The sequence below is a fragment of the Cydia splendana genome, chromosome 14, assembly GCF_910591565.1.
Source record: "Cydia splendana chromosome 14, ilCydSple1.2, whole genome shotgun sequence".
In the NCBI taxonomy this organism is placed as follows: Eukaryota; Metazoa; Arthropoda; class Insecta; order Lepidoptera; family Tortricidae; genus Cydia; species Cydia splendana.
The window spans coordinates 4260379-4286509 of NC_085973.1; the positions used below are offsets into that span (position 1 = coordinate 4260379).

General features: G+C 39.4%; 1 protein-coding gene and 1 long non-coding RNA gene across 2 annotated transcripts; one reads left to right on the forward strand and one right to left on the reverse strand.

Moving 5' to 3' along the window:
• The first annotated feature begins 5306 nt into the window (after window positions 1-5306).
• LOC134797095 (uncharacterized) lies at window positions 5307-7868 on the forward strand. Its single transcript, XR_010145040.1, has 2 exons — window positions 5307-6660; window positions 6886-7868. It is a non-coding gene; the product is annotated as an uncharacterized LOC134797095 (long non-coding RNA).
• Window positions 7869-8770: 902 nt separating this feature from the next.
• On the reverse strand, window positions 8771-15155 carry LOC134797089 (regulator of G-protein signaling 20). The gene is made up of 7 exons (XM_063769314.1): window positions 15101-15155; window positions 14300-14388; window positions 13011-13019; window positions 11642-11731; window positions 10699-10760; window positions 9513-9679; window positions 8771-9003 (listed from the first exon to the last, which is right to left on the reverse strand). The coding sequence occupies exons 1-7, from the start codon at window positions 15122-15124 to the stop codon at window positions 8812-8814; spliced, it is 633 nt and encodes a 210-aa protein (XP_063625384.1). The 5' UTR covers window positions 15125-15155; the 3' UTR covers window positions 8771-8811.
• Window positions 15156-26131: the final 10976 nt, after the last annotated feature.

Below are 26131 nucleotides of genomic sequence, written 5' to 3' on the forward strand. Positions count from 1 at the left end.
TTATAATATATTGTTATAATGTTGACCGTTTGAGAATTGTTTGCTAAACAAGAGTTGGAGCTCGATTTTTAATATTTTTATTTAATGCCAACAAAAATTTTGTATGCTGTCCTAATGAGTTAATGGCTTTTTTTTACAAATCAGTTTTAAAAACGGCTGATCATTTAATTACTTCCCCATTTAAAATATGCCCATAGAATATATACTTTAAAAATTAATTGTTTTGCTATTAGCGCCATCTATATGCGAGTTCCGGCATGTGTTATACAGCGTACTACGACGAGGCTTCAGTCTTACCAAGTTTCGCTACTCGCCCAGAGGCGGCGCTTTACTTTAATATTCACATTCATTAGAAATATCTTGTCAATTTACGAAAACCGACATGTAACCTAAGTCAAGATAAATAAAGTCTAAGAAAAAAACGTGCCTCGGACGGTCAAGGAAAAGTCATTCTCGAATAGATGGCGCCATTACCTTTGGCCTATTCTCGGCTAGATGGCGTTAACGACACCGTTTGGTATTTAACAATTTTAACACATATCAGTGAATGAACATGGGTCAATATGGAACAATAAAAATTAAGAATCATTTATCCGTAAACATATTTTGATTATTTTATACATTTTCAATTTTATTTTAAGTTTTAATCGTGTGTCGATAGATGGCAGTAAATGTACCGTGACTACAAAATTGACAATGACAGGACCCCTCTATACTATCTATTCTTTTTGCCTAAGTTAACATACATGTACATGTAGGTACATGTACGTATTGTTTATCGCGCATGTTCAATGGATTGTTTACACTCGGGTGGAATATGGAATGAGTTTCTTTGTTCTTCTATATATCTGTGTAACTTAGGGTGGTATTCCACAATTTCTTTGTGCAATGTGTATTTTGTCTCACATTTATCTTAATGAGAGAGTGAGATGCAATGACATTAGACCAAGAATTGGACAGATGGAATACCACCCTTAGTGTTTTAAAAATATGATTTAGTTCAGGATAACTTTTTAGGGTTCCGTACCCAAAGGGTAAAACGGGATCCTATTACTAAGACTCCGCCGTCCGTCCGTCCGTCCGTCCGTCCGTCCGTCCGTGATCAGTGATGTCTATCTGAAATTTTCACAGATGATGTATTTCTGTTGCCGCTATAACAACAAATACTATAAACAGAATAAAATAAAGATTTAAGTGGGGCTCCCATACAACAAACGTGATTTTTGACCGAAGTTAAGCAACGTCGGGCGGGGTCAGTACTTGGATGGGTGACCGTTTTTATAGATAATGGTACGGAACCCTTCGTGTGCGAGTCCGACTCGCACTTGGCCGGTTTTTTAAGTCCAGGATGTTAGAGCTAGATTTTGGTACCTGGTAGATGATACCCATAGTCTAATAAAACATGGTCTTCCATTCCCAGAGTGACACGGGCCTACGTCACAACAACATGGCCGCTATATATAGCGCTATCGCATATTATCATATAGCGCTGTCGCATGATGACGTAGACCCGTGTCAGTTAGGTGACCTAGAAAAGACGGGAATGGAGTACCAGGCGGAGTATATTATTATACCATGGATGATACCAAGGATAATGCATTAATAGCTGACAGTACGTCGACAGACATACTTACAAGGCTTTTTAACGACGTCGCTGATCTCTCTTAGGGTCGGTTGCACCAAACTGTTCGTATCGTTAAAGACATATGTAACTTCGTATAAGACGAATAAAGTCTAAGGAAAAAACGTGCCTCTGAATTCAAGCAAAAGTCATTCTCGAATAGATGGCGCACACACCTTTAGCCTATCCTCGGCTAGGTGGCGTGACGACACCGTTTCATATTTAACAGTTTTAACACATAGATATCAGTGAATGAACATGGATCAAAATGATATAAAAATAATAAAATCATTTATCCATTTATATACATTTTTTGATAACTTTATACGTTTTCATTTTGAGTTTTAGTCGTGTGACGATAGAGTATCGTTAAAGAGTTCGCTAAATTTTTATGTATGGAAAGTTTCATAGTAAAGCGCCGGGGGGCGCCGGCTGACGTTGATCAGTCTGTCAAATGTGGTGCAACTGACCCTTACTGACAGCTAAATTTTATTGTTAAGTTTGCAAAGACTTTGCAATCATGTCATCAACTGGGTACTGACTTTAGACAAAGAAGATTTATGTAAATTAGTATAAAGAAAGGACGCTTAGCACGAGGAATTTCGTACATTGACCCCCCTGTTTCTATTTCTTTCGCACGCGCATAAATATAATTGCTGTCCCGCTTGTTCAGAGTCATTGACGGCCGGCGTCATGAGCATGACAGCAATATTACGCGAGTGCGATAGAGGAACAGATGGGTCATGAGAAATTCCTAAAAAAAAAAAAGTGAGCCGATCTTTCGAACAAGTTTGAACAAGATCGGCTCACTTTATATTTCGTCAACTTTACCTTTCTTTACTTTACGCGTACATTTACCTCCGTACATTATGGTCGTAGGTTTTAGAGTAATAGGTTACTATCGTAATTGTGAAATGAAACAACAATATACATGAACAGATTTATTCGTTGACCTTCCATCAGGCAAACTTGATTGGTCCACCTTTATTGCTTCTAACTAGGGGGTGATGCGCGGTGCGCCGGGGGGTACCACTTGTGACTTGACATGTTGTGACATGACGTATTTGATGTTGTGACGTGTCGTGTAGGTGACGACTTGACGTCGTGATATTCGTCATAACATCACGACGTCATTGGGCAGTGTAAGGATTGTTCGTGATTGTGATGAATGTAATGAAATTGTGGATTCAATTTGATAATTTAAGGTCAGAAAAACATGATTGGCTAATGACAATACATAATTTTATTTGTATTGGCTATATGGACGATAGTTTATGCCATAAATACACTATTAACGACTAAGCATATGGCATATCCCACCGGGCACATCGCACACAGCCAAAAGGATTTAAGAGTACAGACAAATTTCCTGCCGAGGTGTTTATAAAATAAGTGAGCCGAAATTTTTGGAAGTCTGGTTTTTTTGCCTAAAAATTCTACCAGGCGGAGTTTTCGGTAATGTATATGGCGTATTACGTAAAACAAGCATACTTTTACAATGGCTTTTTTTATTTGTTTTCAGTCAAAGTGTGACAAAGCGATCAGAAATGAGACAACAAAAATAATTTCGACCCAAATGTATTGTTTACCTACAAACTTTTATTGCTTATAAAAATGATCATTTTTTAATAACATAAAAGTTATGTTGAATGAGCTGAATTGCGTTTATGGTAATGACTATTTTCAAGATACATTATAACTATTATTGCTCTGACAGTTAAGGCCAAAAGGCTTAGGACTGCTAAAGAACGTCTTATGGTACCTATTAAGTATTTCTTTTGTACTCTAAGGTTCTTTTCTGTGCACTAAACATTAATGATAACTTGGAAGTCGAATGACAATGAAATCGGAATGTACATTTTGTAACAACTGCTTACCATGGTGCAATAAACGATATTATATTATTATTATTAAAATGTTAAAATGACAAGCGATAGTCATGACTTGATGTCTGAAATATGTCATGTCGTGTACCGGCAGCGTTCAAGAGCGTTGATTGTGACTAACGTGTGTGTAGTAACTTAAGTCATGACGTGCGTTGTAGTGACTGTTTTGTGTATTGACTATCGTCGTAGTGGCAAGTTTGGAGAGCGGTGGACCAGTGAAGTTGCCACGGCGCACCTACTTACCTTAACCTAACTATATACAAAATTAGTACCCGTTTAAATTAATTTAATATTATACTGTGACTATTTACAGGTAGGGTCGTTATTGCAACCCATTGGCGGTTTTATCCCGACCTGGGCACGACTATATATCAAGACTGAAACATATAGCTAGCTGTGTGCGCTACGCTGGCTCAATTTGGTCATCGTCTTAACACACAGTTAAAAAAACTGTGTAGTGACTAGATGCCCTTACAATGTACATATTTTTATGTAATCAGTATCAGTGATTTACCGATTTGAAATATGTTAACAATGCTCAGATTTTTGGTTTTTTTTATCCAAGCGTTTATCACGTCGCTGGCTCAATATTACAAAGTTCTATGTTATATTTTCAAGGCAGTTGAAATGGCTTAATGTCACTACGACAATGTTCAAATATCAGTTCGATACAAGTGAAACATAGAACCCTGTAATATTGGACCAGCGACGTGATAAAGGTGCCTTTTTGAAGCTTTATTTAAATCAAACAACGGTAAAAGTGACAAGTTATCTTAAATATCGATCTTTATAATTTAGCGGATTTTACTCTATGACGTAATCTGAGCATTGTTAAACATTATAATTGTACAAGAGCTTAGACGAGACCTTGTACTTTGCTGTGTTAGACTCGATGTCACCTGTTTCTCGCCGTTACTTTACATAAAATGTTTCCAGTTTTACTTATACAATTAATACTTAAACTAAAATGCTTAGAACTAAACAAAATTCCAGTACTATTCAACCACCACCCGCTCGCACAGTGACATTGACCGCCGACATCATCCGTCGGCGTGACAGCAATATAATTATGTGTGTACGATAGAGAAAAAAAATGGCGGGTCACTGTCTGAAATTCTTTGTGATTATGGCCCTTACTTTACCAGTTCGTGCACATCATTTTATTTGTACTTTTTTACTTAGGTATACCACAAATCAAAGTCAATTTTAAGTTGGTAATAATAATATTTAAACATGATAAATCTATTAAGAATGGGTCACTTACGTATTTTAAGTCGAAAAACGACCCGTGATACATCAGTGACCCGTTCTTAATAGATTTAATATGTCTGTGTCCCACGGAAGTTTTGTTATAAAAATATTTAAACAATTTTTACTTTCTTGTTACTTTCCTATTCTTTGGTTTAAATTTGAACTATTTAAACTAGGTCATAAAGTTTTTTTTATAATGACTAGATTAGACATTTACTGACATATTGCGAGTAGCGGCGAGCTTACAAGAGACATCCTGTTTCAAGGTTTACCCGTTCGTACCCATCATGAAAATTACAGTCTTGAAAATAGTGCATTATAATTACATTATGTTAGGCCTATTACTATGTGCTACACTACCGAGGCCTAAATAGGATTGGCCGGATCCCGGATAAGTCTTAAAAAAAATTACATATAAAAGTACAAGATTACAACATTCAAAAAGGGTTCACTAAAACTTGTGCACTATTCGTTTGTGCTGAGAAAATAATCTGAATCTCATGTCGCAGAGAGAAAAAACAGACATTGAGCCTTCATTTTGCCTTTTCTATAATCTGAGTCCGAATACCTGAGTCTAACACAGCCACGGCACGAAACTGAGCTTAGCACAGTGTGTTGGGTCGGGCGCAGTGGTAATTACAAGACCCAGTGGGCCAGACCCATCCCAGCGTCCCGGACGATCCAAGACAGCCGAAAAATTACTCTTAACCTTTTAACCTCCATAGAATTTTCATCGAGCGTGCTCGTGTCACCGGCGGTACGAAGTTACACGAAGTTTTATCTTATTTATCAGACGGCGGTGAAATTAGCCCGATTTTGTATGTCTTATATATCAGTCTACGGCGGTTAAAAGGTTAAAGACCGAGCAGCTCTACATACATGGTTAGACGCTACATGCACTCTGATTGGCTGCTCGGGTGACACTTCGACACGCAGTCAAGTGCAAGATGCCCAACTCGCTAACTGAGACAAGTAGACGAAAGGTGTAAGGGCACATGTACTTTTAGCATTCCCAAGTTGAGGGAATATTGACTAGAATAAGTTTAATTTGTTTAATAGAGAAACAGAGACCTCTATTATCCTTAGTGATAGTGGTCGAGGCTACGTGCTATAACAATCAATGAAATTTAGCTTTAAGCACTTGAAAAAATTTAACCTTTATCTGAAACTAATTACTTTTCCGACTGTTACAAAACATAAAAAGATTCTATTTAGAAATAGAGGCCTCCATGTACTTCATTGGTCGATTCAGGAATTATGTCCTCAAAGTAAACTAAGGTTTTATGTACAAAAATCAGGTCCCATGTTAAGCTCAATGACTGCAAACCAGTCATCTCGGAGACTATGCTAGGACGGCCCCTACACCCGTTTCATAGGCGTCTACTGTTAATACAACGGGTTTAAATACAATACTCATTAAAGCCACCCACACTAGCGTCTCCCGAGCGTCGGGGTTTACTCAACCGGGGTCTACGACAACGCAGCGACGTGATTTTCCATAGCGCTGACTAAACTCCAACGCTTAAAAGACGCTAGTGTGGGTTAACGCTGTCCTGTGCTAAGAATATCCTCTTTACTATAGCTTATTATTGCCGTTTATAATGGGGTTATGATTTAGGACTTAATAATTTACTAATTGCAAAAAATTATGACAAAAAACGATTAAAACGCTGTCATAAATTAGCTAGCAACCAGTGGATAGTAAAACCCGCTACATTATGCTCAGTTGTTTGTCCAATTGTACACCAGATTATCTTAAAGTAAATTGTTCGTTGAATCAGTCTGGGTGCCACTAAATTGTGGCATCTCACTGGCCAAAGTCATATAATGGGCTACAACTTTATATAAGATGTTGAACCCGAATTAGGAGCTAAAACCCAGTCAAAAATGATACGCCTGGATGTGTACTCCTCGGAGTAATTAACAATGGAGCCGCCATTAACAGGCGTTCCCCTCTGTCGAAAAAAGGCGGCCAATGGTCAACCACATGTCAACCATATGTATGGACTGACGTTTATCTGACATGACGTACCTATACATTTGATGTGCCCCTCCCCCGCAAAAAACGGCAGACTATTTTGTACCGAAAATTTTAGACATGGCGGCTCCATTGTTAATTACTCCGAGGTGTACTCTGAAGAAACATTTATGTATGTACCTTAAATTCAGTGATACACCAGGCAACAAAAATCCCGCGACACGTGTCGCAACTGTCGCAAGCGACGTCGGATGTAGTGGCGCGACGTTGCCGAACTTATCTCGACATGTCTGGCAACACACGTGTCGCCAGCGTCAGGCGAAGTTTCGTGAACTAGTACGACTTCGCCTGACATGTCGCCGACTGGTGTCCTGGCTTTAAAACACAACAATACCAAAATAACAGTGTTAAAGAAGACGTATCAGATTGACTTGTATTTCAAAGTGGCCACCCATATACGAACTAGCAAAAATACAGATTAGCATGACAAAGATTCATCAACGTATAGATTACTTTTGTATTTTTATATGAGAGCCACTTTATATTAACAATATTAACATAGCCCCTTGTTTGTCAATAAAATAATTCAAGACCATAATAACTGCGCATCGCTTTCCGTACCTCATCCCACATACATTTTTTTTATTACTAAACCATAGGTTGTCTTTATTAGCAAATGAAACTATGTGAAACGGGTCACTCTATATGGAATCTTAGATCAGAAGATTGAAAAATTCATCAGCTAGAAACGTTTACAAAAAAGCTGCCAATCTCAATCATAAAATTATATACGCTGAAATATATCTCAATCCCTTCATTATCTACGAGTATGACTGATCATAGCTACAGGGGGCCTACCGCGGAAACCGAAATTCGCAAATTGCGGGGATCTTTCTCTTTTACTCCAATGAAGGCGTAATAAGTGACAGAGAAAGATGCCCGCAATTTGCGAACTTCGATTTTCGCGGTTATAGCCCAGGTCTCAAAGAAATTTCAAGACTAGATTGGTGTAGGGACGGATAACCTAACGATCGTCTCAAAACCAAATGCTTTAACTGACCAGGAAGGCTGGCGCAACTAGGCCAAAAGCAAATTCAAAACTAATAATGATTTTGTGATCCCTATTGTTGCAGACAGTTACCTATAGAATTGAGACTTGTTATTCCTTCTTCGAATTAATTAATTAAGTATCGGCATGTACCAAAATTGTTGATGTTTTAATCAGTTTAATCTTTTAACCTCTCATCTTAAACAGGAAAAATTTTGCTAAATCTGTACCGACATGACCCATTTAAAACTACGCGACGCGCAGCTCATTTTAACATCTCTCCCGCGCAGAAAAATATGGATCATCACCTGTGTCACACTCTCGAAACAAAGTTATTTCTCTGGCGTTCATATAAATATTATGAATAACTAGTTGCGCCAGCCTCGCTTTTCGTTCAAACATAAGTCCTTATATTTGATTCCAGTGATAAATACGCATGTATAGTTACCATTTAACTGAGACGGATCGTGATAAGTTAATGCGGTTGATTACATAGATTTTAAAGTTATTCTGTGTGATTTGTTTTATATAACCGAGCTACATCTACTAGGGATCACGGAAGGAGCTCAGGGACCGTGTGAGTTAAATGGTAAAACTATAAATAAATACGCTCACGAAATAATGCATTAAAGGTGTTTTGCACCATCATGGAATCATCCATGAATGAGTTATTCGGACTTCGTACGAAATCATTTTCGTGGAGACATTTTCAAAGGAGTTGGCATTAGTTTCCATGACTTTTCCGTTTATAAAAACAAAAGACCTTTCACTAATGCTGCAGGTTCAAAATCTACCAGTTTTCGTCCAAAATGTATCCACGAAATTAAATCTGTCGAAACACTCGAATCTGTCTCGTGTAATCGCTTTAATATACAGCCTGAGTGGCGTGCGTCCAATGGCGATGGGGTGGGCAGCGTATCGTCAAGCGGAATAGTGCGAGCATCGTGCACTAAGCCGCTCGCATACGTTTGCATTTGTTTAACATGAACGCTCCACTCTAAAGTCCACTCAGTACACAAACATAGCTTCACTGCGGCGACGCGGCCGGCGAGCTAGGCACATGTGCAAGCATCTTATACAGAGGTGAGTTGACGAAGCGCGGGTAGGAATCTCGGTGCATCAGCGTGTAGATCTGCAGCTGCGCTTCGTCGAACGTGTGCGGGGTGGGCTCCACCATGTTGCGGTTCACCACCTCGCGCACTCGAGAGTCCAGGGATACCTGGAATTGATAAGTTTTTTTAAGAAAGGGATAACAAGAAGATGCTAGGAAAGAAAACAATGTGATTAAGGAAGGTCAACACTCAACAGTTTAGGTGAACTCTACGTATTGGCAGTGCTTAGCGAATGCATCCTAAATTTTGGGAATATTATTAGGAAACAAATAATTTTTTTTATGAAAATATTTTGTATTATTTTAAGTAGAAACACTGCCGCGGGTGGCCGAAGGCATCTGCCGCAAATGCAGAGGACCCTGGTTTCATTCCAGCCCTGGGCACTGGAGACCATTATCACTCTTTCTTTCGTATATATATGACATTTATTTTCAGTTTTCTGGGATATCACAGTTGCGTATATGGAGAAGAATAGAAGAGTAAAAAAACGTGACTTAGTTACATATATCGTATCAGTTCCTCAGCCGTGAAAAGGGGATCTATTCACCAAATTGTGGAATCTCCTGTTTATTTATTTAAGTCATGAGAGAACGGTTAGATAAAGAGAGAAACTGACCTCTTTCGGTGAAAGTATGGAGATGTAGTCCTCGTATATGAAGCGAGCCTTCTCCTCGACAGCATCAGGGTCCGTCTCCCGCTTCAGCTCCTCGCACGCCAGCCAGAACATGATGTTCTCCTCCGAGTACTCGCCGCGCAGAAAGTCTCGGAACACCTTGCGCCCGGCTGGAACACAAGGATTTTATAAATAACTAGACTCGTCGGTAATATGGCCCCCTACTCCAGCTGCCACGGAAAGGAAAGGTAATGGCGTTGGATCGAACAAGTACTCCGTAGGCCGGACAGCTATCTGACCAAGCAGGGTCTCCGCTGGCATGTGGCCTGCAGTGGACGGTCGGGGAGGCCTTATACTACATGGAGGCCATCAGTTGAGAAAGAGGCTGGCTCAGCTGGACTCGGCTGGAAAGAGCTGGAAGTAGCCGCTCAAGATCGTGACAAATGGAGGATTCTTCTGCGAGCCCTATGTCCCTAATGAGGGATAACAGGAATGCATCATCATCATCATCATCAATCCAGCTGCCACAGATGCGATCTCAAATACCAAAAGACGTCCCTCGGATACAAATTCTTCATAAGTGATCTATTTTATTTCGTTTTCTACACAGGAACGCTATTTGGCACAGGAATTGGTTTATACGAAATTACGAATGTGGCTGCCATCTGACCTATTCCAGAGAAATATTGGCCCGACTTCCTCAGAATTTCAATGAAGACCATACCACTGGTGTGAAATGATATTCATAGAGTATTTAAGCGTTATTTTATAACTGAGTACAGTGTACAGTGATGTTGACAAAGATATTATTAGAACCAACAGTTTACACAGAAGTTCCAAGAAACTCATTGGCACGAGCAATGGTTTGGATGCCTGACTTCCCGTTTAAAAATCGCTCGGCCGTTCGTGATTTTCTGAACGAAAACTTTAACAAGTCATCATCATCTTCCTAGCGTTATCTCGGCTTTTTACTGCAGCTACATGTTTTGACTAAGGAGTAGAGTTTGTGAAGTTAGGGCTTATAGAGTTAGAAGCTTGGCTCTACTACTCTACTAATAACTTTTTGACAGTGCGAGCCTTATGGTTTCGTGTTGGCAACATTTTACATGAATCAAATGTTTTTGGTGGGATACATAGTATTCAAAATTACAATGTTCAAACTATACATAATAATAATAGTAACACAAACCTGCGCTGCGCATGAGTCTGTCAAATGACTGCCCCCAGCTCTGGACCTCCTCCAGCGTCGGCCTGGAAACGGAAATATACACATACGTCATTAAGAACCATACGAGGGAACATGTTGGGACATGGGAGCATAGCCAAAGTGACAATCGCTACGACAACGAAAAGCTTTGCGTTTCTCTAATACCTACTCTTCCATATTAGCGATAGTGTCAGTTGCGTTTCGTTCGCTACGGATTGTAAACGATTGGCATGTTGGCTACGCACCCTGTTACGACACGATGAATTCATGAAGAAAGTCGAAGGAAACAGGAAGAGTCGTGAGCGAAGCCAAGAAGGGCATACATGGATCAAGTGAAGGAAATGGAAACGTGGTAAGAAAATCTTGTAAGTGTCAATGAATGATGTCTGCGTGGGTCACACTTTGTGCCGGTCATTGATGAAGGCTATTGTCTAAAAAAATCTTTATTACATAAGACACACTTTGTTTATAATGTAAAGTGATGGAGCCACCGGGTAAGCAAAAATGCCTGCGTTGGGTGGCGCCGCTCTTCCTTTAGGTGAGGTATTGTACTTTTCTTCTTTTTTTTTATCTGATGTCAATGCCGTGTATGTTGTGGATATGAATAAAGAAATTATATAACTATTTAAGGCTCATGTGGCTTATAGATAGACGGGTCTCTATTGTTTCCCAAATAGTTTTAAGTAATAAGTAATAACGTATTGTTTGTCCGAATTTTCGTTAGTCATAATTGGTTTTTCTCCTCAGAAACGCGTAACTTTTCAGGATTGCCATAAAACAAACCTAACCTAACCTATCTATAGAATAACCTTACGAAAATCCTGAAAAGTTAACGGTTTCAGTTTTATGACTAACGATAATATGACAAACAATACATTATGACTTAAAACTTTATGGGAAACAAAGGGACCCCAGATAGACTCACGGCGCATCTCCGTCGTTGAGCAGTGGGTCTTGCGGGCCAGGCTCCCGGGGTTTCTTGCCGGGACCTCCCTCCGACCCGCGAGCAGCCAGGCTACAACAGAAAAGATTCAATATTTAACCATTCCTACGATAAACGATCTTTACCTGCAATAGGTACGACTTACCACAATAATTACCTATGAATGAATAGTATAATTGAATGACCCCGTTCTGAGTCATGGCTTGTCCAACAGGTCTCCATCGCCATACAGCGGGGTAACGCTGCAAGTGTGATGGGGACCTTTGGACCCGGCATGGCTCAGAACGGGTTTTAGTTCTTAAGTTTCGTATGTACCTACGTATTTATATTATCAAATAAATGAATTAGTTTCTTCCTATTACCTATTACTTTAACGGGACTTAATCGCGTATGCTTAAGTTAAAGGACCTCTGACGTTTGACGTCCTCGCATGGTCATTGTCCCCGTGGTTTTGGAAAAAGATTGCCTAAAGTCACAGAATAAATAATAGTACTACCGTACAGACAGGACACTTCCTACAAAACCGAAGTTTGACAGCGATTCAGGGACGAATCATGCTATTCCTTTCTAATGTATGGCACTATCCCTTTCGGCTATTTAGGGTTGTCAAAATTCAAGTCATTATCATATCTGTGGTCGTGCACGCAAAAGGACGTCAAGTGGTACCAACCTGCCAACCCTAATAATTGCTCGGAGCAATGCTGAGCCGAACGGAGCCGAGAATGCTCGAAAGGAGGAGTGTCTCCCTACTGCTAAAGTCATATTTTAGCTAAGCGAGTTTTTCCAACTACCCGCACTTGGTCTTGATTATCAATATTATCGACTTGCACTTAAGATACGCGAACAAGTCCTGTAAGTTTAAATCAGTATTTATCAACAAAAAAAAATGTGAGTTTCTAGGCATGTCACATTCTTGGAACCTATTTTGTAAAAAGGAACTCTCATATATATGACTCGTCATTTTGATACCTACCTTGCTATAAAGTATCTAGACATAATCGGCAGGCTACATTTTTCTATGCAATGGATTTTAAAGAATTCGATTTGTAGTAATTTTATTAAATATAGGCTACAGTGTTGACTGCCGCCGGAATAAGGGGCTATTCATAAATTACGTCATTTCAAATTAGGGGGGGGGGGTCTGGACATCGGATGACGGTAACATGAAGTAGGAGGAAATGGGGTCATTTGAAGCATGATTTTTGGATGATTATAGGGGGGGGGGGGTCCAAAATCGTCAAAAATCGATGACGTAATTTATGGACAGCCCCTAATATACATATACAGTATTTTCATTTTCACACTATATTCCAAACCCGGAATGATTTTTCCTGTAGATTTCTGCACTCACCACTTTGCCCTGCAACAAAGACAAGATTATCTCAATTTAAACACGTAAAAATTAAAAAAACGTTATGCACACTACTGATGTCACTCGGTAGACATACAACACTAACGACAGGTATTCGATATTTTAACGGTCGATATTCGTTTCCGCTTATATATTAGGTACCTACCTACTAATGACTGGATTTCAGATCCTAAAACTCTGTTCCCGATTGAAATTAGGTACAATGTTTTTTGATTTCAATTCATTTTAAAACTTAATTATACGCTATTAAGTCCCGTTTTATAATTAATAATGACTGTGTAAAAATCGTGAAAGTAAATCAGTCATTTAAATTAGTGTTATTTCAAGTACGAGTAAAAATACTAACTACATAAATTATGAACTGAAATATATGTCATACACGAAGGACAATGTGACCAAGGCATCCAGTACCTAGGCAAAATAGGCTGAAATCGTACCACCGTCCTCCGCATTCGCGGTACCCGGGTGACCCGGGCAGCATGGATCGAATTTTCTCAAGTACGTATTTCTCTTTTGGGCTTTCGGGGCCTTCTGCCCTGGACACTGGAGGCCATAAACGCTTTTTGTTTTTAGTCATCTTAAGTGGGGGTTTTCAGAAAAAATTGTACCATTTACTTTTTTTAGGAAAAAATCATCAACTTTTGTTAGGTATTTATAATCAGAATCACGAGTACTATTGAATGAGGCAAAGAAAAAAGTGTCTCCAGTTTTTAATACAAATTTTGGGTGTCAGTTTTGTGACGGTCCATACAAAATGTATGTGAAAATGCTTCACAAAACTGACATTTATTTTTGGTCACATTTTTTTCTTTTTAAATCGATAGCCCTCGTGATTTTGACTACAAATAACCCAAAAGTTGATGGATTTTCAAAAAAAATATGTTAATTTGTTTTTATTTCAAGTAGAAACACTACTATATAGTTCTAATACTTCTAATAGTATTGATTGGCAGCACCATCTCTCTCGCTAGCTCGGTATCACCCGAGATGATCCAGTTAGAAGGTCGAACCATACTGTTCTACCTTAGGGATGGCTAGGGGGCGCCATAAGCCTTCAGTAAGAAGTGCATATGCTTGGAAAAACTCGACCTATGCCGCTGTGGCCCGGTGGCCGAATGGCACAGGCACCTGCCGCGATAGCAGAGAACGCTGGTTCAATTCCAGCTTGGGGCACTGGAGGCCTTGGTCACTTTTTCTTAGTATATGACATTTATTTAAGTTTAAAAAGTAAATGGTACACTTTTACGTGAAAATGGCCATGTACTCACCAGGAACAAGAACAGCAGCAACACCAGCAGAGGCAGCACGGCTTGGCGGCGGGCCGGCAGCCGCGCGCAAGCGCCGCCAGGCTGCACATCTGCCAACATAAACAACACTTTATGGCTCTTAGTCATCATTGACCATGACATCTCTGGGTCTCCCTACATTTAAAAATTAAAAAAAAAATAGATGTATGTACAGTATGTATCAGAACGAAAGACAAAGAAAGAGACCCATTAAAGTTTAGGTCATACTGAGCAACTTTTACTATGGGACCAGCCCCGAAAACGCGGAAAAAAATTGACTCTCCCATAGGAAATTTCAACATCAGACCAGCAAAATATATGAAGCATCCAATTTTTTTTCCGCGTTTTCGAGGTTGGTCCCATAGTAAAAGTTGCTCAGTATGACCTAAACATTAGTGGGTCTCTTTATTTGCCTTTCGTTCTGATATATACTGTATATTTTCAGATTCCTCAAATCCATAGATTGTTAGTAACAAGACACTTCGCGTCTGCGATGACTGAAGATTCCAATACCAACATGACGAGGGTCATGTCAGTCAGCAGTTTTCATATTTTTGCTTATGTGCATAAATTGTTTACATTTGTATAAAGTACGATTGTTTTTATGTTTGCTAATCTTACTCACAAACCACAGGGGAGCCCAAAGTAAGGTGACTCAATACGTAAATTTATTAGGTAGGTACCTACATTATTTGGAGGAAAAAGGGTTATAAGAACTTTAAAAACCTAAGTATATAGTTTCAAAAAACGAAGTTGTGTCAGCTTACCCCTTTTACAACTTACCTCGGCCTCCCCTACCATGAACATCGAGGTAAACGGTCACATTGACATTTAGGTCGTTATTTCGGAACTAATTTATAAATTTTAAATCGATAGTTGACAGTTCCCTGAAATAAAGTCACTTTGAATACTTATATATTTAAGCACAAAAACACTCAGCGAATAACGAAATGCTCTGTCTATGTTGTTTTTATTAAAAATGTAAGAATCATTAAGGGATGAGGATGAGTCCCGTTAGACCGGGCCGGGTCCGGGTCGGAGCTTCCTGCGCTTACTTTTCTATGCCAGATGACCGCGATGATCACATGATGCTTCCCATAGAAAACGAAGTGCCGGAAGCTCCGGCCCGGACCCGGCCCGGTCTAACGTGAGTCATCATTTATTCTAATTTAAAAGGTAGGTTTAAGTCAGGATAAGGGTTAGAATAGAAAGAAGGAAAAAAAATATTTGTAGGTTTTGTAACTAATGACCAAAAAGTTGTATCTCGGCCATTCTACTTTTTGTTGTAGGATAATTTTTTGTCACTTTTTCGTAAAATGCATATTTTAGAACACTTGGCTATTCATTACCTGCTATCATTTTCTGTTTTGTGATGGAGAAAGAGGTAGGCTATCAATCCCGATAGCTTTGTTCAATAAATAACTACTGGTAATATTTTTAATCACAGTAACTCAGTGGTCCTTGATTGTCTCCCGATTTGTATGAAAATAAGGCTTTTTAGGGTTCCGTACCCAAAGGGTAAAACGGGACCCTATTACTAAGACTTCGCTGTCCGTCCGTCCGTCCGTCCGTCTGTCTGTCACCAGGCTGTATCTCACGAACCGTGATAGCTAGACAGTTGAAATTTTCACAGATGATGCATTTCTGTTGCCGCTATAACAACAAATACTAAAAACAGAATAAAATAAAGATTTAAGTGGGGCTCCCATACAGCAAACGTGATTTTTGACCAAAGTTAAGCAACGTCGGGCGTGGTCAGTACTTGGATGGGTGACCGTTTTCTTTTTGCATGCTTTTCCGTTTTTTTTTTGCATTATGGTACGGAACCCTTCGTGGGCGAGTCCGACTCGCACGTGCTCGGTTTTTTACCACTGCGTTACATTAATCAATATTAATATATCATTTTTGGTCAACAAATTCCTATTATTTGGTTCAGGTGAACTTTGGAAATACAGTTTTTATACACGAAGTCAATATCTATCATACTTAATATACGTCAGTACAGGCATATATTGAAATTATACTCATTTCTTGAATATATAGGCTTATATTCAAATTATACGCAATTCTGTAGCAACTACGCCAAGTGGACGGAAACAGGCACTGGACGGTAAACTGACGCAATTACCCTATATTTTCAGTTATTTTATTTTGTTTTTCGAATTTTACTGGACTAAAGTTACAAAACTCATGCCAGACAGTTACAATAAAATCTATAAACATTCCACAGTAACGCCGAGGTAAACCCGTACACAACCCATGACCCGACATATATTTGAGCCATACATTGACCCAAATCGGGAGTTTCGACACGTTTGTATCTCACACTAGTGCAGTACTTGCTCGCATCAGACCGATTCTAATGCAATAATTTATTCACCGATAAAATATAGAAATAAATATTATAGGACAATAGGGTAATTGAAATTTTCTTATGAATGTGATTAATCGATCAAGTTTGTTTTGAGGATGAAATGTTTGTATGGGACTCATTGTCTTAAAGCAATACAAAAGTCACAAATGATGGTCAAAGTCTGGCACCCGCACTTTACTGACGAAACGCTTCTAACAAAATGGCAATACATCGTGACGTCACCATGTAACGTTAAGCCGACCACTGACTAACAAGTAACAGGTCGCCGGACGATATCGGCCTGTCAATTAGAACAAAAATTTGACAGCTCCGAACAACTGACAGGCCGATATCGTCCGGCGGACTGGTAATCAGTGGGCCCCTTTAGAAGCCGTTTCGACGTATGGAAAACAAGGAAATTGCGATTTTGTCCGTGAAATATTGCGTTTATGTATATTGTTGGAATACAATATTTTTAAAAATGAAATGTAGGGAATCGTATGGTACCATTATTTTTTTCCTATTTGGAAATTTTAAATTTTTTTTTTATTTGAACAAAGTCATGTTTTTTTATTATTCTCATATATTTTTTAAGATTCCAATTTATTGTGATAAATTGTTTATTTTCTATATATTTAATTTGATTTACTTAGTTATAAAATTCAACATGTGTCAACAACCCTATTTGTGTGGTTGGCAGGTTGGTAGGTACCCACAATCTCTAGTCGGCTAGTTGGTCTAGAGTTCTAGATGATATATAAAATATACCTATAGTTATAGCTAATGTAAGGTGGGGTAAGGCTAACATAGTTTATTTTGCTCGGGGCAAGACTACTCAGTATGAGGAGGAAATACAAGTGATAGTTTTACCCCGGTGATAGTCTTACTCCACCTTACCCTGTATAAATACTTAAATACATAGAAAACATCGATAAATCATGATTCATGAACAAATATTTGTGATATAATATTTGAGGATTCGAACCCAGTACTTCCTGCTTCGTAGGTGGAATGACTGCCGACAGTGCCGACAAAATAAAGATCAATAAGTGTGAGCGAGATGAGACGAGACGACTGTGATATGCCAAAGGATATGACTCGAGGTCGTATCAAAACACGCAAATCCGTATCAGATTGTGAAATCAGAATCGGTTCCAGTATTACGAGCTACTTTACAACGTTTTCGGTTGAAGAAACGTCGCTTTGACACTGACAGATCCGATCCATATCTAATCCAGATCGAATTCATCTCCTATAACTTAAATTAGAATACGCCTGTTCCTAACCTGGGGGTAATTACCCCCGTGGGTAACTGGTATTTTACGGGGGTAATAAGCTAACCTAATATAACAATACAACAAACACGTTTTATTGTTTATTACCATTGGGAGGAGGGGTAAAATCAGGTTCCCTAGTTAGTAATTAGGGGTGAACGGACTGAAATGGTTAGGAACCACTGCAATAGATTTAAAAAAATGCAGGTCCTTGGGCTACGTCGGAAGCATAAACTTCACATTTACGCCTCGCGCCAAAAATCTGACGGCTCCTGTGCTGCCCTCTACAGTTCATGCACGCTCCCTATTCCAGGTCGTTGGCAAGAGTAGGTAAAGGAACAAAAAACGGATTGCACTCCGGGAGGCAGAAGTGAAAACTCAATGATATTGTAACAGTTTTTCGATCAGGTCACGTGTCCGTCTTACGAATTTTCAATCTGTCGAATCTGTCGGCCACGTGACCTGTCGCGAGTTTATCATTTTTTCCCTATCACAAGTGCACAGCGCCGCTAAAGAAGTTTTCACTTCAAAAACTATGGAATCAATAGGCCAGCAGAAATAGAAGTTATTACATGGCATGGATATAGCCTTTTTTATTGCGCCCCCACACATTAAAGCGAACCACCTTGAGGGACTCATTAGATGACGCACACTCATGCCAGGTTCGTCAACGAATTTTAACGGACTTGTTAAATATTAGTAGCTACAATACAATACTTATAACAAATACATATGTAACTTCGTATAAGATGAATAAAGTCTAAGGAAAAAACGTGCCTCGGAAATCAAGAAAAAGTCATTCTCGGATAGATGGCGCACACACCTTTAGCCTATACTCGGCTAGATGGCGTGACGACACCGTTTCATATTTAACAATTTTAACACATAGATATCAGTGAATGAACATGGGTCATAATGATATAAAAAGAATAAAATCATTTATCCATATACTTATATTAAAAAAATTGATAATTTTATACGTTTTCATTTTGAGTTTTAGTCGTGTGTCGATAGATGGCAGTAAATTTACTGTGACTACAAAATTTACTATGACAGGACCCCTCTATACTGTCTATTCTCTTTGCTTATAAGTTGTCAAAAGTGACATTTCTTCAACGTCGCTTTTGACACTGACAGATCGGTATCGTATCGCTGTGATATCTTATAAGCATTGTTCGAATTGGGCCATTAGTCTCCTTAAGATTGTCATCTTCTTAGCGTAAATCCGCTCGACAAAAGTGAACTATGAATCTTGCCATAAAATAAAATATACCAAATCTTTTAAGAGTCCATCAACGTGCACATATTTAAAAAAGAGGACCGCTACGTACCTACTGTATTTTGTATTTAAGTACCTTTTGAATACATCAAACTAGTTTTTATGTTGCTGGATTCGTCAATCTATGCGTCCGAAGTTAAAAGGGCCGTTTTTGTTTTGAGTTCATAGATCGACGAATCCAGCAACATAAAAACTAATTTGATGTATTCAAAAGGTACTTAAATACAAAATACAGTACGTAGCCGGCCTAAAACATTACAACCAGCGTGTGTGCAGTCACTATTACCAAAGAGAATAGATATAGTATAGAGGGGTCCTGTCATAGTAAATTTTGTAGTCACAGTAAATTTACTGCCATCTATCGACACACGACTAAAACTCAAAATGAAAACGTATAAAATTATCAATAAAATGTATATATATGGATAAATGATTTTATTATTTTTATATTATTTTGACCCATGTTCATTCACTGATATATATGTGTTAAAATTGTTAAATATGAAACGGTGTTGTCACGCCATCTAGCCGAGCATAGGCCAAAGGTGTGTGCGCCATCTATCCGAGAATGACTTTTTCTTGATTTCTGAGGCACGTTTTTTCCTTAGACTTTATTCATCTTATACAAAGTTACATATGTCTTTGCTATTACACAGACTACATGTGTTGCCAGGCCTTTATAAAGAACATGTAATAAGGTAAAACACCTCTCACACCATTATTGGATCACCCGATCACCCCACCTGCTCTCTAGGGGTTTTCCCCCACTCGGGGGACCACCCCCTAAGGCCAGTGGGTCGCCCAATATGCCACGTCGGCAGTATTCAAATGATGACACTTTCAATGTGTGATAGTTTGAGACCCTTGAGATCTTTTCAACTTCAGATTTTCTAAAGCGGTGCCCCAAATATGGGACAAAATTCAAAGTTACTGTATAGTCGCCATCAGATATATCGGAGCAGCCGAGGTGCTCAAAAATATCTGAACGCGCACTCTAACGCATTGACAATAGAGGCGTGTTCAAATATTTGTGAGCACCTTGGCCGCTCCGATATATCTGATGGCGACTTTACCTTTAATGCATCTTTAGTAGTTGCTTTTGGATCTTTCTGCGCATTGACATGGCCATAGAGAAATAATAATCATGGAGTGCTCACTCCATACATCAGTTTTGTTACCAAAACGCCTATTATTTTCGTAGTCGACATCTAGCGTCAAGTAGCGATATTATCAGTATTGCTACTGATGTATGGAGTGAGCACTCTATGGTTATTTACTTATTTCTCTATTACATGGCTGAAAGATATTTCGATCTACAGTTTTAAAAGGGTTTAACGCGTCGGTTAATTCTTATTGAGCACGTAGACATGGCAATTTTAAAATAGGTACCATCTAATTTGGCGTTTCGTATACCTACCTATACGGCCTACGGTAATAAATTATAACAAAATCTAATGATGTAATTTAAACACTTTGATCACCATAAAACGCTTAAAAGCTTCGATCATGTCGTGAGTTATCTTGCTCATAGCGTCAAAAACGCGTAGGTACAGGGAGCCGATTTTTGAATTTGATGGCTCGATTTCGTCACTCGAAAATCGGTGGAAAACGGCGAAATGCTAATTTTTGAAATACGAGCGATCAAAATTTGGAATCTATTGGTATTGACCACTCGATTTCAATTCTATTAGTAGAATTTAAATGCCTAATAGTGGAGATATTATTTAACGAAATATACGAAATCGAGTGGTCGAAATTCAAAAATCGGGCCCCAGATGTAGTGCATAATTGTTTTCTATCCTATTTTCTCGGAAACGTTCCGAAACGAAACGAACAGTCAACCTCAGTAGTTTTTGTACCGAGACTGACTGAAATAGCAAGACACGTTCGTATGTTTCCGTGAAAATAAGATGGAAAATAATTAGCCACTACATCTGTATTAGTATTTCAAAGCTACAGTGCGAAAGTAACTGTAATGTTTAGTGAAAGGTTTATTCGTTGGCTTATACCGATGATGTTGACACGTGAGACCATTTTAGAAATAACTGATGATAATAATGACGATCAAAAGGATCATTTGTTTCTTCAATAAAAGGGATATTTTATAAAAGTGACTTGTTGGCTATTTTTTAACGTTTCTGATGAAGCCAAGAGGCCCATATTTGGCATGATAACGTTTTATAACTTAGTTTTAAATTAAACAGTATATAATACAGATTTCTTCAGGTTATCAAGGTAGCTGCCATACGCATCACACTCCCGACATAGTAGACATTTTTGTGAAATGCCCCAAAATACAAATTCATCACGAAAAACTCGACAAACATTGAGTCTAATTCTACACGTTCCAGTAGTAAAATAGTCGTATTTCGCCAATTCCCTAGTTCTACAGAATCTATTTATATGTATCTATTTAATTACAATATCAAGGCCTCGGCTATCTATCTACTGATTTTATTGCCTCGAATCCCACTCATTATATCGATTTAACCCAGTTTGCGTCTGTCTGTCCCTTTCCCTCGACTACGTGGTTGATCTTTTTCAGTCCGGCTCAGTGATTTTCGTAATTAAATCTTCTCGTGTCGCGTTCGTCACATAAAGGAGTCTTGAACATCAAAAGATGCATTAAACTTGAGCATGTGTATTCACTGGTTTCGCTGGTCTAATCTGTTCGTATTATATAGTACTTAATGTTTGTACTGTATCCTTATCCAATATGTTAAAACCTTCTAGTTATTAAAATTTGTATGATGAAAGAGTTGGAAAAATGTACTAGGTACAACCAACCAACCTTGAGAGAATGGATGAAGATCGGACGTGTAAAGAGCATACCTGGGCCGCCCAGCAGGAAGACGTTCTATCGGACGCCCCAGGTATCGCTGGTGCGACATGGTGGAGGCGGACCTGCGCGAACTTCGAGTCAATAATTGGCGAGAGGTCGCACAGGACCGAGAAAAGTGGCGCTGTCTTGTGTCGGAGGCCTAGTCTCATTTTGGGTCGCTGAGCCAGCGGAGTAAGTAAGTAAAGCGTTAACTTTCCTAATGTCCACAGAAAAGATGCCTGTTTTCCCGAACGTTTTTGACTGAGATAAGAGTCGGGTATCATCGGCACATTATACATGATGCTAAGCACTTATAGAAGGTGTAACAATAATAGTTGGAATGAGTTGAAAGATGAAAGAAATTTTGACTCAATTTTTTTTTTCTCTATGGGGCATCAGGTCGTCCGCCAAGTCGGCCTCTTCATACAAATGCTAAAAACTTTTTGCGTCAAAAATTTTTTTCTATTACTTTTTCCTAATCTGTACGGATATGATGGTCGTTCTTGTCTACGTGACAGCGTGATAAAACAGTGTCCGTCACTTTCTATCCCACGGTGTTAAATAATGACAGTTATTTTATCACGTGGATAAAGCGATCCATAATACGCCTTCTGATTAGGAAAATTAAAAGAAATTTTGACGCGAAAACATTTATTTTCTATGGGGCAGGTCCACCATGTCCGGCCCTTCATACAAATACTAAAAATTTATTGCGTCAATTTTTTTTTATTTTACTGTTACCTAATCAGCACACAGAATATGTCCTTAAACGGATTTTTGTTAGGTACACCTTTTTTTTATTCTCAATTTTTATAGAGGCTTTCGTACACTCGTGGTGACGATCTTCTTCTCTGGTCGGTCCCTCATTACTGAGGATCGTGGTCACTGGAACCCCTCAAATAAACAATCTGTCTCCATCGGTTGCGGTCCAAAGTAGCTCTCACTACTTGATGTAGCTTGGAAGAGGCGGTGGCTTCCTTTATTTGGTCAGACCAACGTGTTGGCGATCGGCCTCGTGCTCTCTTGCCTTCGGTATTGCCAACAATGACCAATTTTTCAAGATTGTTATTCTCTCTTCGCATGATGTGACCGAAATATGACAGTATGCGTTGCAGACATATGGTGGACAGCCGAGTCTTGAGGCCAAATTGAGAGAGAATAGACACATTTGTGCGTTTTGCCGTCCACGGTATTCGTAGCATTCGCCTCAAGCACCACATTTCGAACGCATCTATTCTCTGCCTCTTTCTTGATCGGATTGTCCACGTCTCTACTCCATAGAGAAAGATAGGCATTATTAAGGCTCTGACTAAGCGAATTTTGGTCTTATAGCTTATACCCCGATTTTTCCAGATGTTCTGAAGGCGTGTCATCGCGTCTTTCGCCTTTGCTATTCTACGCTTGATCTCCGGGACACAGCTTCCTTCATTGTTTATGGACGATCCCAAATAGATAAAGTTGTCTACAGTGTCAATGCCTTGTAAGTTCTGAACATCCGGTAGCATTCCCGTTCGGTCTACTATCATCAATTTGGTTTCTTGCCTGTTCATTGATAAACCGAGTTTTTCGCTTTCTGTCTCCAACCTAAGCATGACCTCCTTCTTCATGTCAGCATAGGATGTAGCTAGAAGGACCGTATCATCCACATACCGCAGGTTGCTAATGCGCTTCCCACCCACAGCAAATCCCCTATCCCATTCTTCAAGGGTTTTCCGCATTACATATTCACCATAGATATTGAAAAGGAGGGGTGACAGAATACAGCCCTGTCTAACCCCTTTCTTAACAACGAACACATCCGTGTAGTCCCTGTCTAGTTTGACGAAAGAGCGGTTATTAATGTACAGGTTTCGTATCAGTTCACTAAGATGTTGAGGCGTACCCATCCCTTCTGATAGCGGTTGAGAAGCAAAATATTCAAGGATAATGCACTGTCCAAGGTACACTTTGTATTCCATTTAATTGCAACATAAACTGTGGACACTGGCATCGCCCTAAGTTTTGTTTATCCCCGAACGGTGCAGCGTGCACCGCGATGGCGGAAGATCAAACATCGTTAGTGTGGTACTGGGTGAGGGTCGGGTATTTATAGTCTACATCTAAACAGCGCCGTCCGAACTCCACATGTGATTATTACGGACTGTACGGATTATGGTCGGTCATATGATGCAGATCAAATGTTCTAAATTCAAAATGCTGAGTGCCTAGACACAGACTCAGCCTATTTTGGGGCTCACCGGACTATTTGTATTTATTGAACAACCAATTTAGCTAGGACCCCAAATGGCGCAACAATCGCGGAGCGTGATGGTACCTATAAACATTAAATAGATTCAAGTTGTCGCCTAGTCTCTGAAGCTTGACGGTGACACCTAACAACATCGCATGTTCAAAATGCTGTAAAACCATGTCTTACGATTGCCGTGTCTGGTACGAGCTGTCTTGAGACACTGGGCCCGATTCGAACTTTAAGATACGTCAATTTAATATTTGTAGTAGACGTAATCGTCTAGATATGATATGGATAAGATATGTCAGTGTCAAAAGCGACGTTTTTGTTTGAAGAAAGTTAGACGTAAATATTAGACGTATCGAATTAAAGTTCGAATCGGGCCGACTGTATTTTCAAGTTGATGAACTGTCCAGCAATGTCCTGATTAGCGACTGATCTGGGTGACTAACCAAGTTGACAATCGCTTGCGCTACGACAACGAAACGCTTTGTGTCTCTCTATCACTCTTCCTTACTATTAAGGAAGAGTGATAGAGAGACACAAAGCGTTTAAGCTGCGACAGTGGCAGTTGCGTTTCGTTCGCTACGGAGCATAAACGATTGGATTGTTGACTACGCTCCCTGACGGACACATTTATCCGTCCGTATCCCTACTCGTAGCTATAACGTTTACAAAATAATGGTATGACTCACACACGGTCTGCTCACAAAAACAAAGCGATGTTAACAATACATGGTATGTTATGATACGGTAGCGCTGTTGGCCTAGCGGTAACAGCGTGCGACTTGCAATCTGGAGGTCGCGGGTTCAAACCCCGGCTCGTACCAATGAGTTTTTCGGAACTTATGTACGAAATATCATTTGATATTTACCAGTCGCTTTTCGGTGAAGGAAAACATCGTGAGGAAACCGGACTAATCCCAATAAGGCCTAGTTTACCCTCTGGGTTGGAAGGTCAGATGGCAGTCGCTTTCGTAAAAACTAGTGCCAATTCTTGGGATTAGTTGTCAAACGGACCCCAGGCTTCCATGAGCTGTGGCAAAATGCCGGGACAACGCGAGGAAGAAGAGTTATGATACGGTAGCCGTATGTTTAGAGGGTTACAATCATAATACTATCAAAATACTATGATATGACGCATTTAAGGAATAGCTTTAAAGCTCATTACCTCATTAGAGAAAAAAAAAATAGAAAATGCCAAACGAAACTTAAATAATGTATGGAAATAGTCACGTGTCATCCCAATACATTTTCTCTATTCGTTTGGACTTTGAGGATGACTCACGTTAGACCGGGCCGGGTCCGGGCCGGAACTTGCGGCGCTTACTTTTCTACGACAGGTGACCGGTGATCACGTGATGCTTTCCATAGAAAACGAAGCGCTGGAAGCTCCGGCCCGGACCCGCGACCCGGGCTTTACAGTGTAAATATCAACACAATTTTGGACTTAGATTTTCACAAAACCAGTGCCTGCGCCAATGTTAGAATTAGCTTCAATTAATTAGCTACACAGGTTAAATTAAAACATGCTTAACTAATCCATTTTTAGGACTATTTTGTCCAGTGGAGCCTGTTTAGACGTGCATTATGTATATTTTAAATAATATTCTAGGTAAATAGTTTATTTATTTATCGTATGGCGGTTACACACTGGTTAAAATATATACAAATATTACGGGAAGTATTCAAAACTTTACAATTATGCAGATATAAACTCGCATTCTTCGTTAGGTTTTTGAAATCTTCAGCGGGTCCGTTGTATTTGGTGATGGGGCTCTCGAACACCATGTTATCTTAGCCTATAAAATAATGTTTTCACCACACCAGCTCGGAAAGGCTTACTTTGCACTTCAA

What these genes read in the sequence shown, in the direction of transcription:
- LOC134797089 (XM_063769314.1), bottom strand. Translation starts at nt 15,124, where the DNA reads ATGTTCATGGTAGGGGAGGCCGAG. An exon ending in TCATGGTAGGGGAGGCCGAG is followed by an intron (nt 14,389 to 15,100) that starts GTAAGTTGTAAA and finishes TTATGTTGGCAG; the next exon opens with ATGTGCAGCCTGGCGGCGCT. An exon ending in CAGACTCATGCGCAGCGCAG is followed by an intron (nt 9,680 to 10,698) that starts GTTTGTGTTACT and finishes CTTGTGTTCCAG; the next exon opens with CCGGGCGCAAGGTGTTCCGA.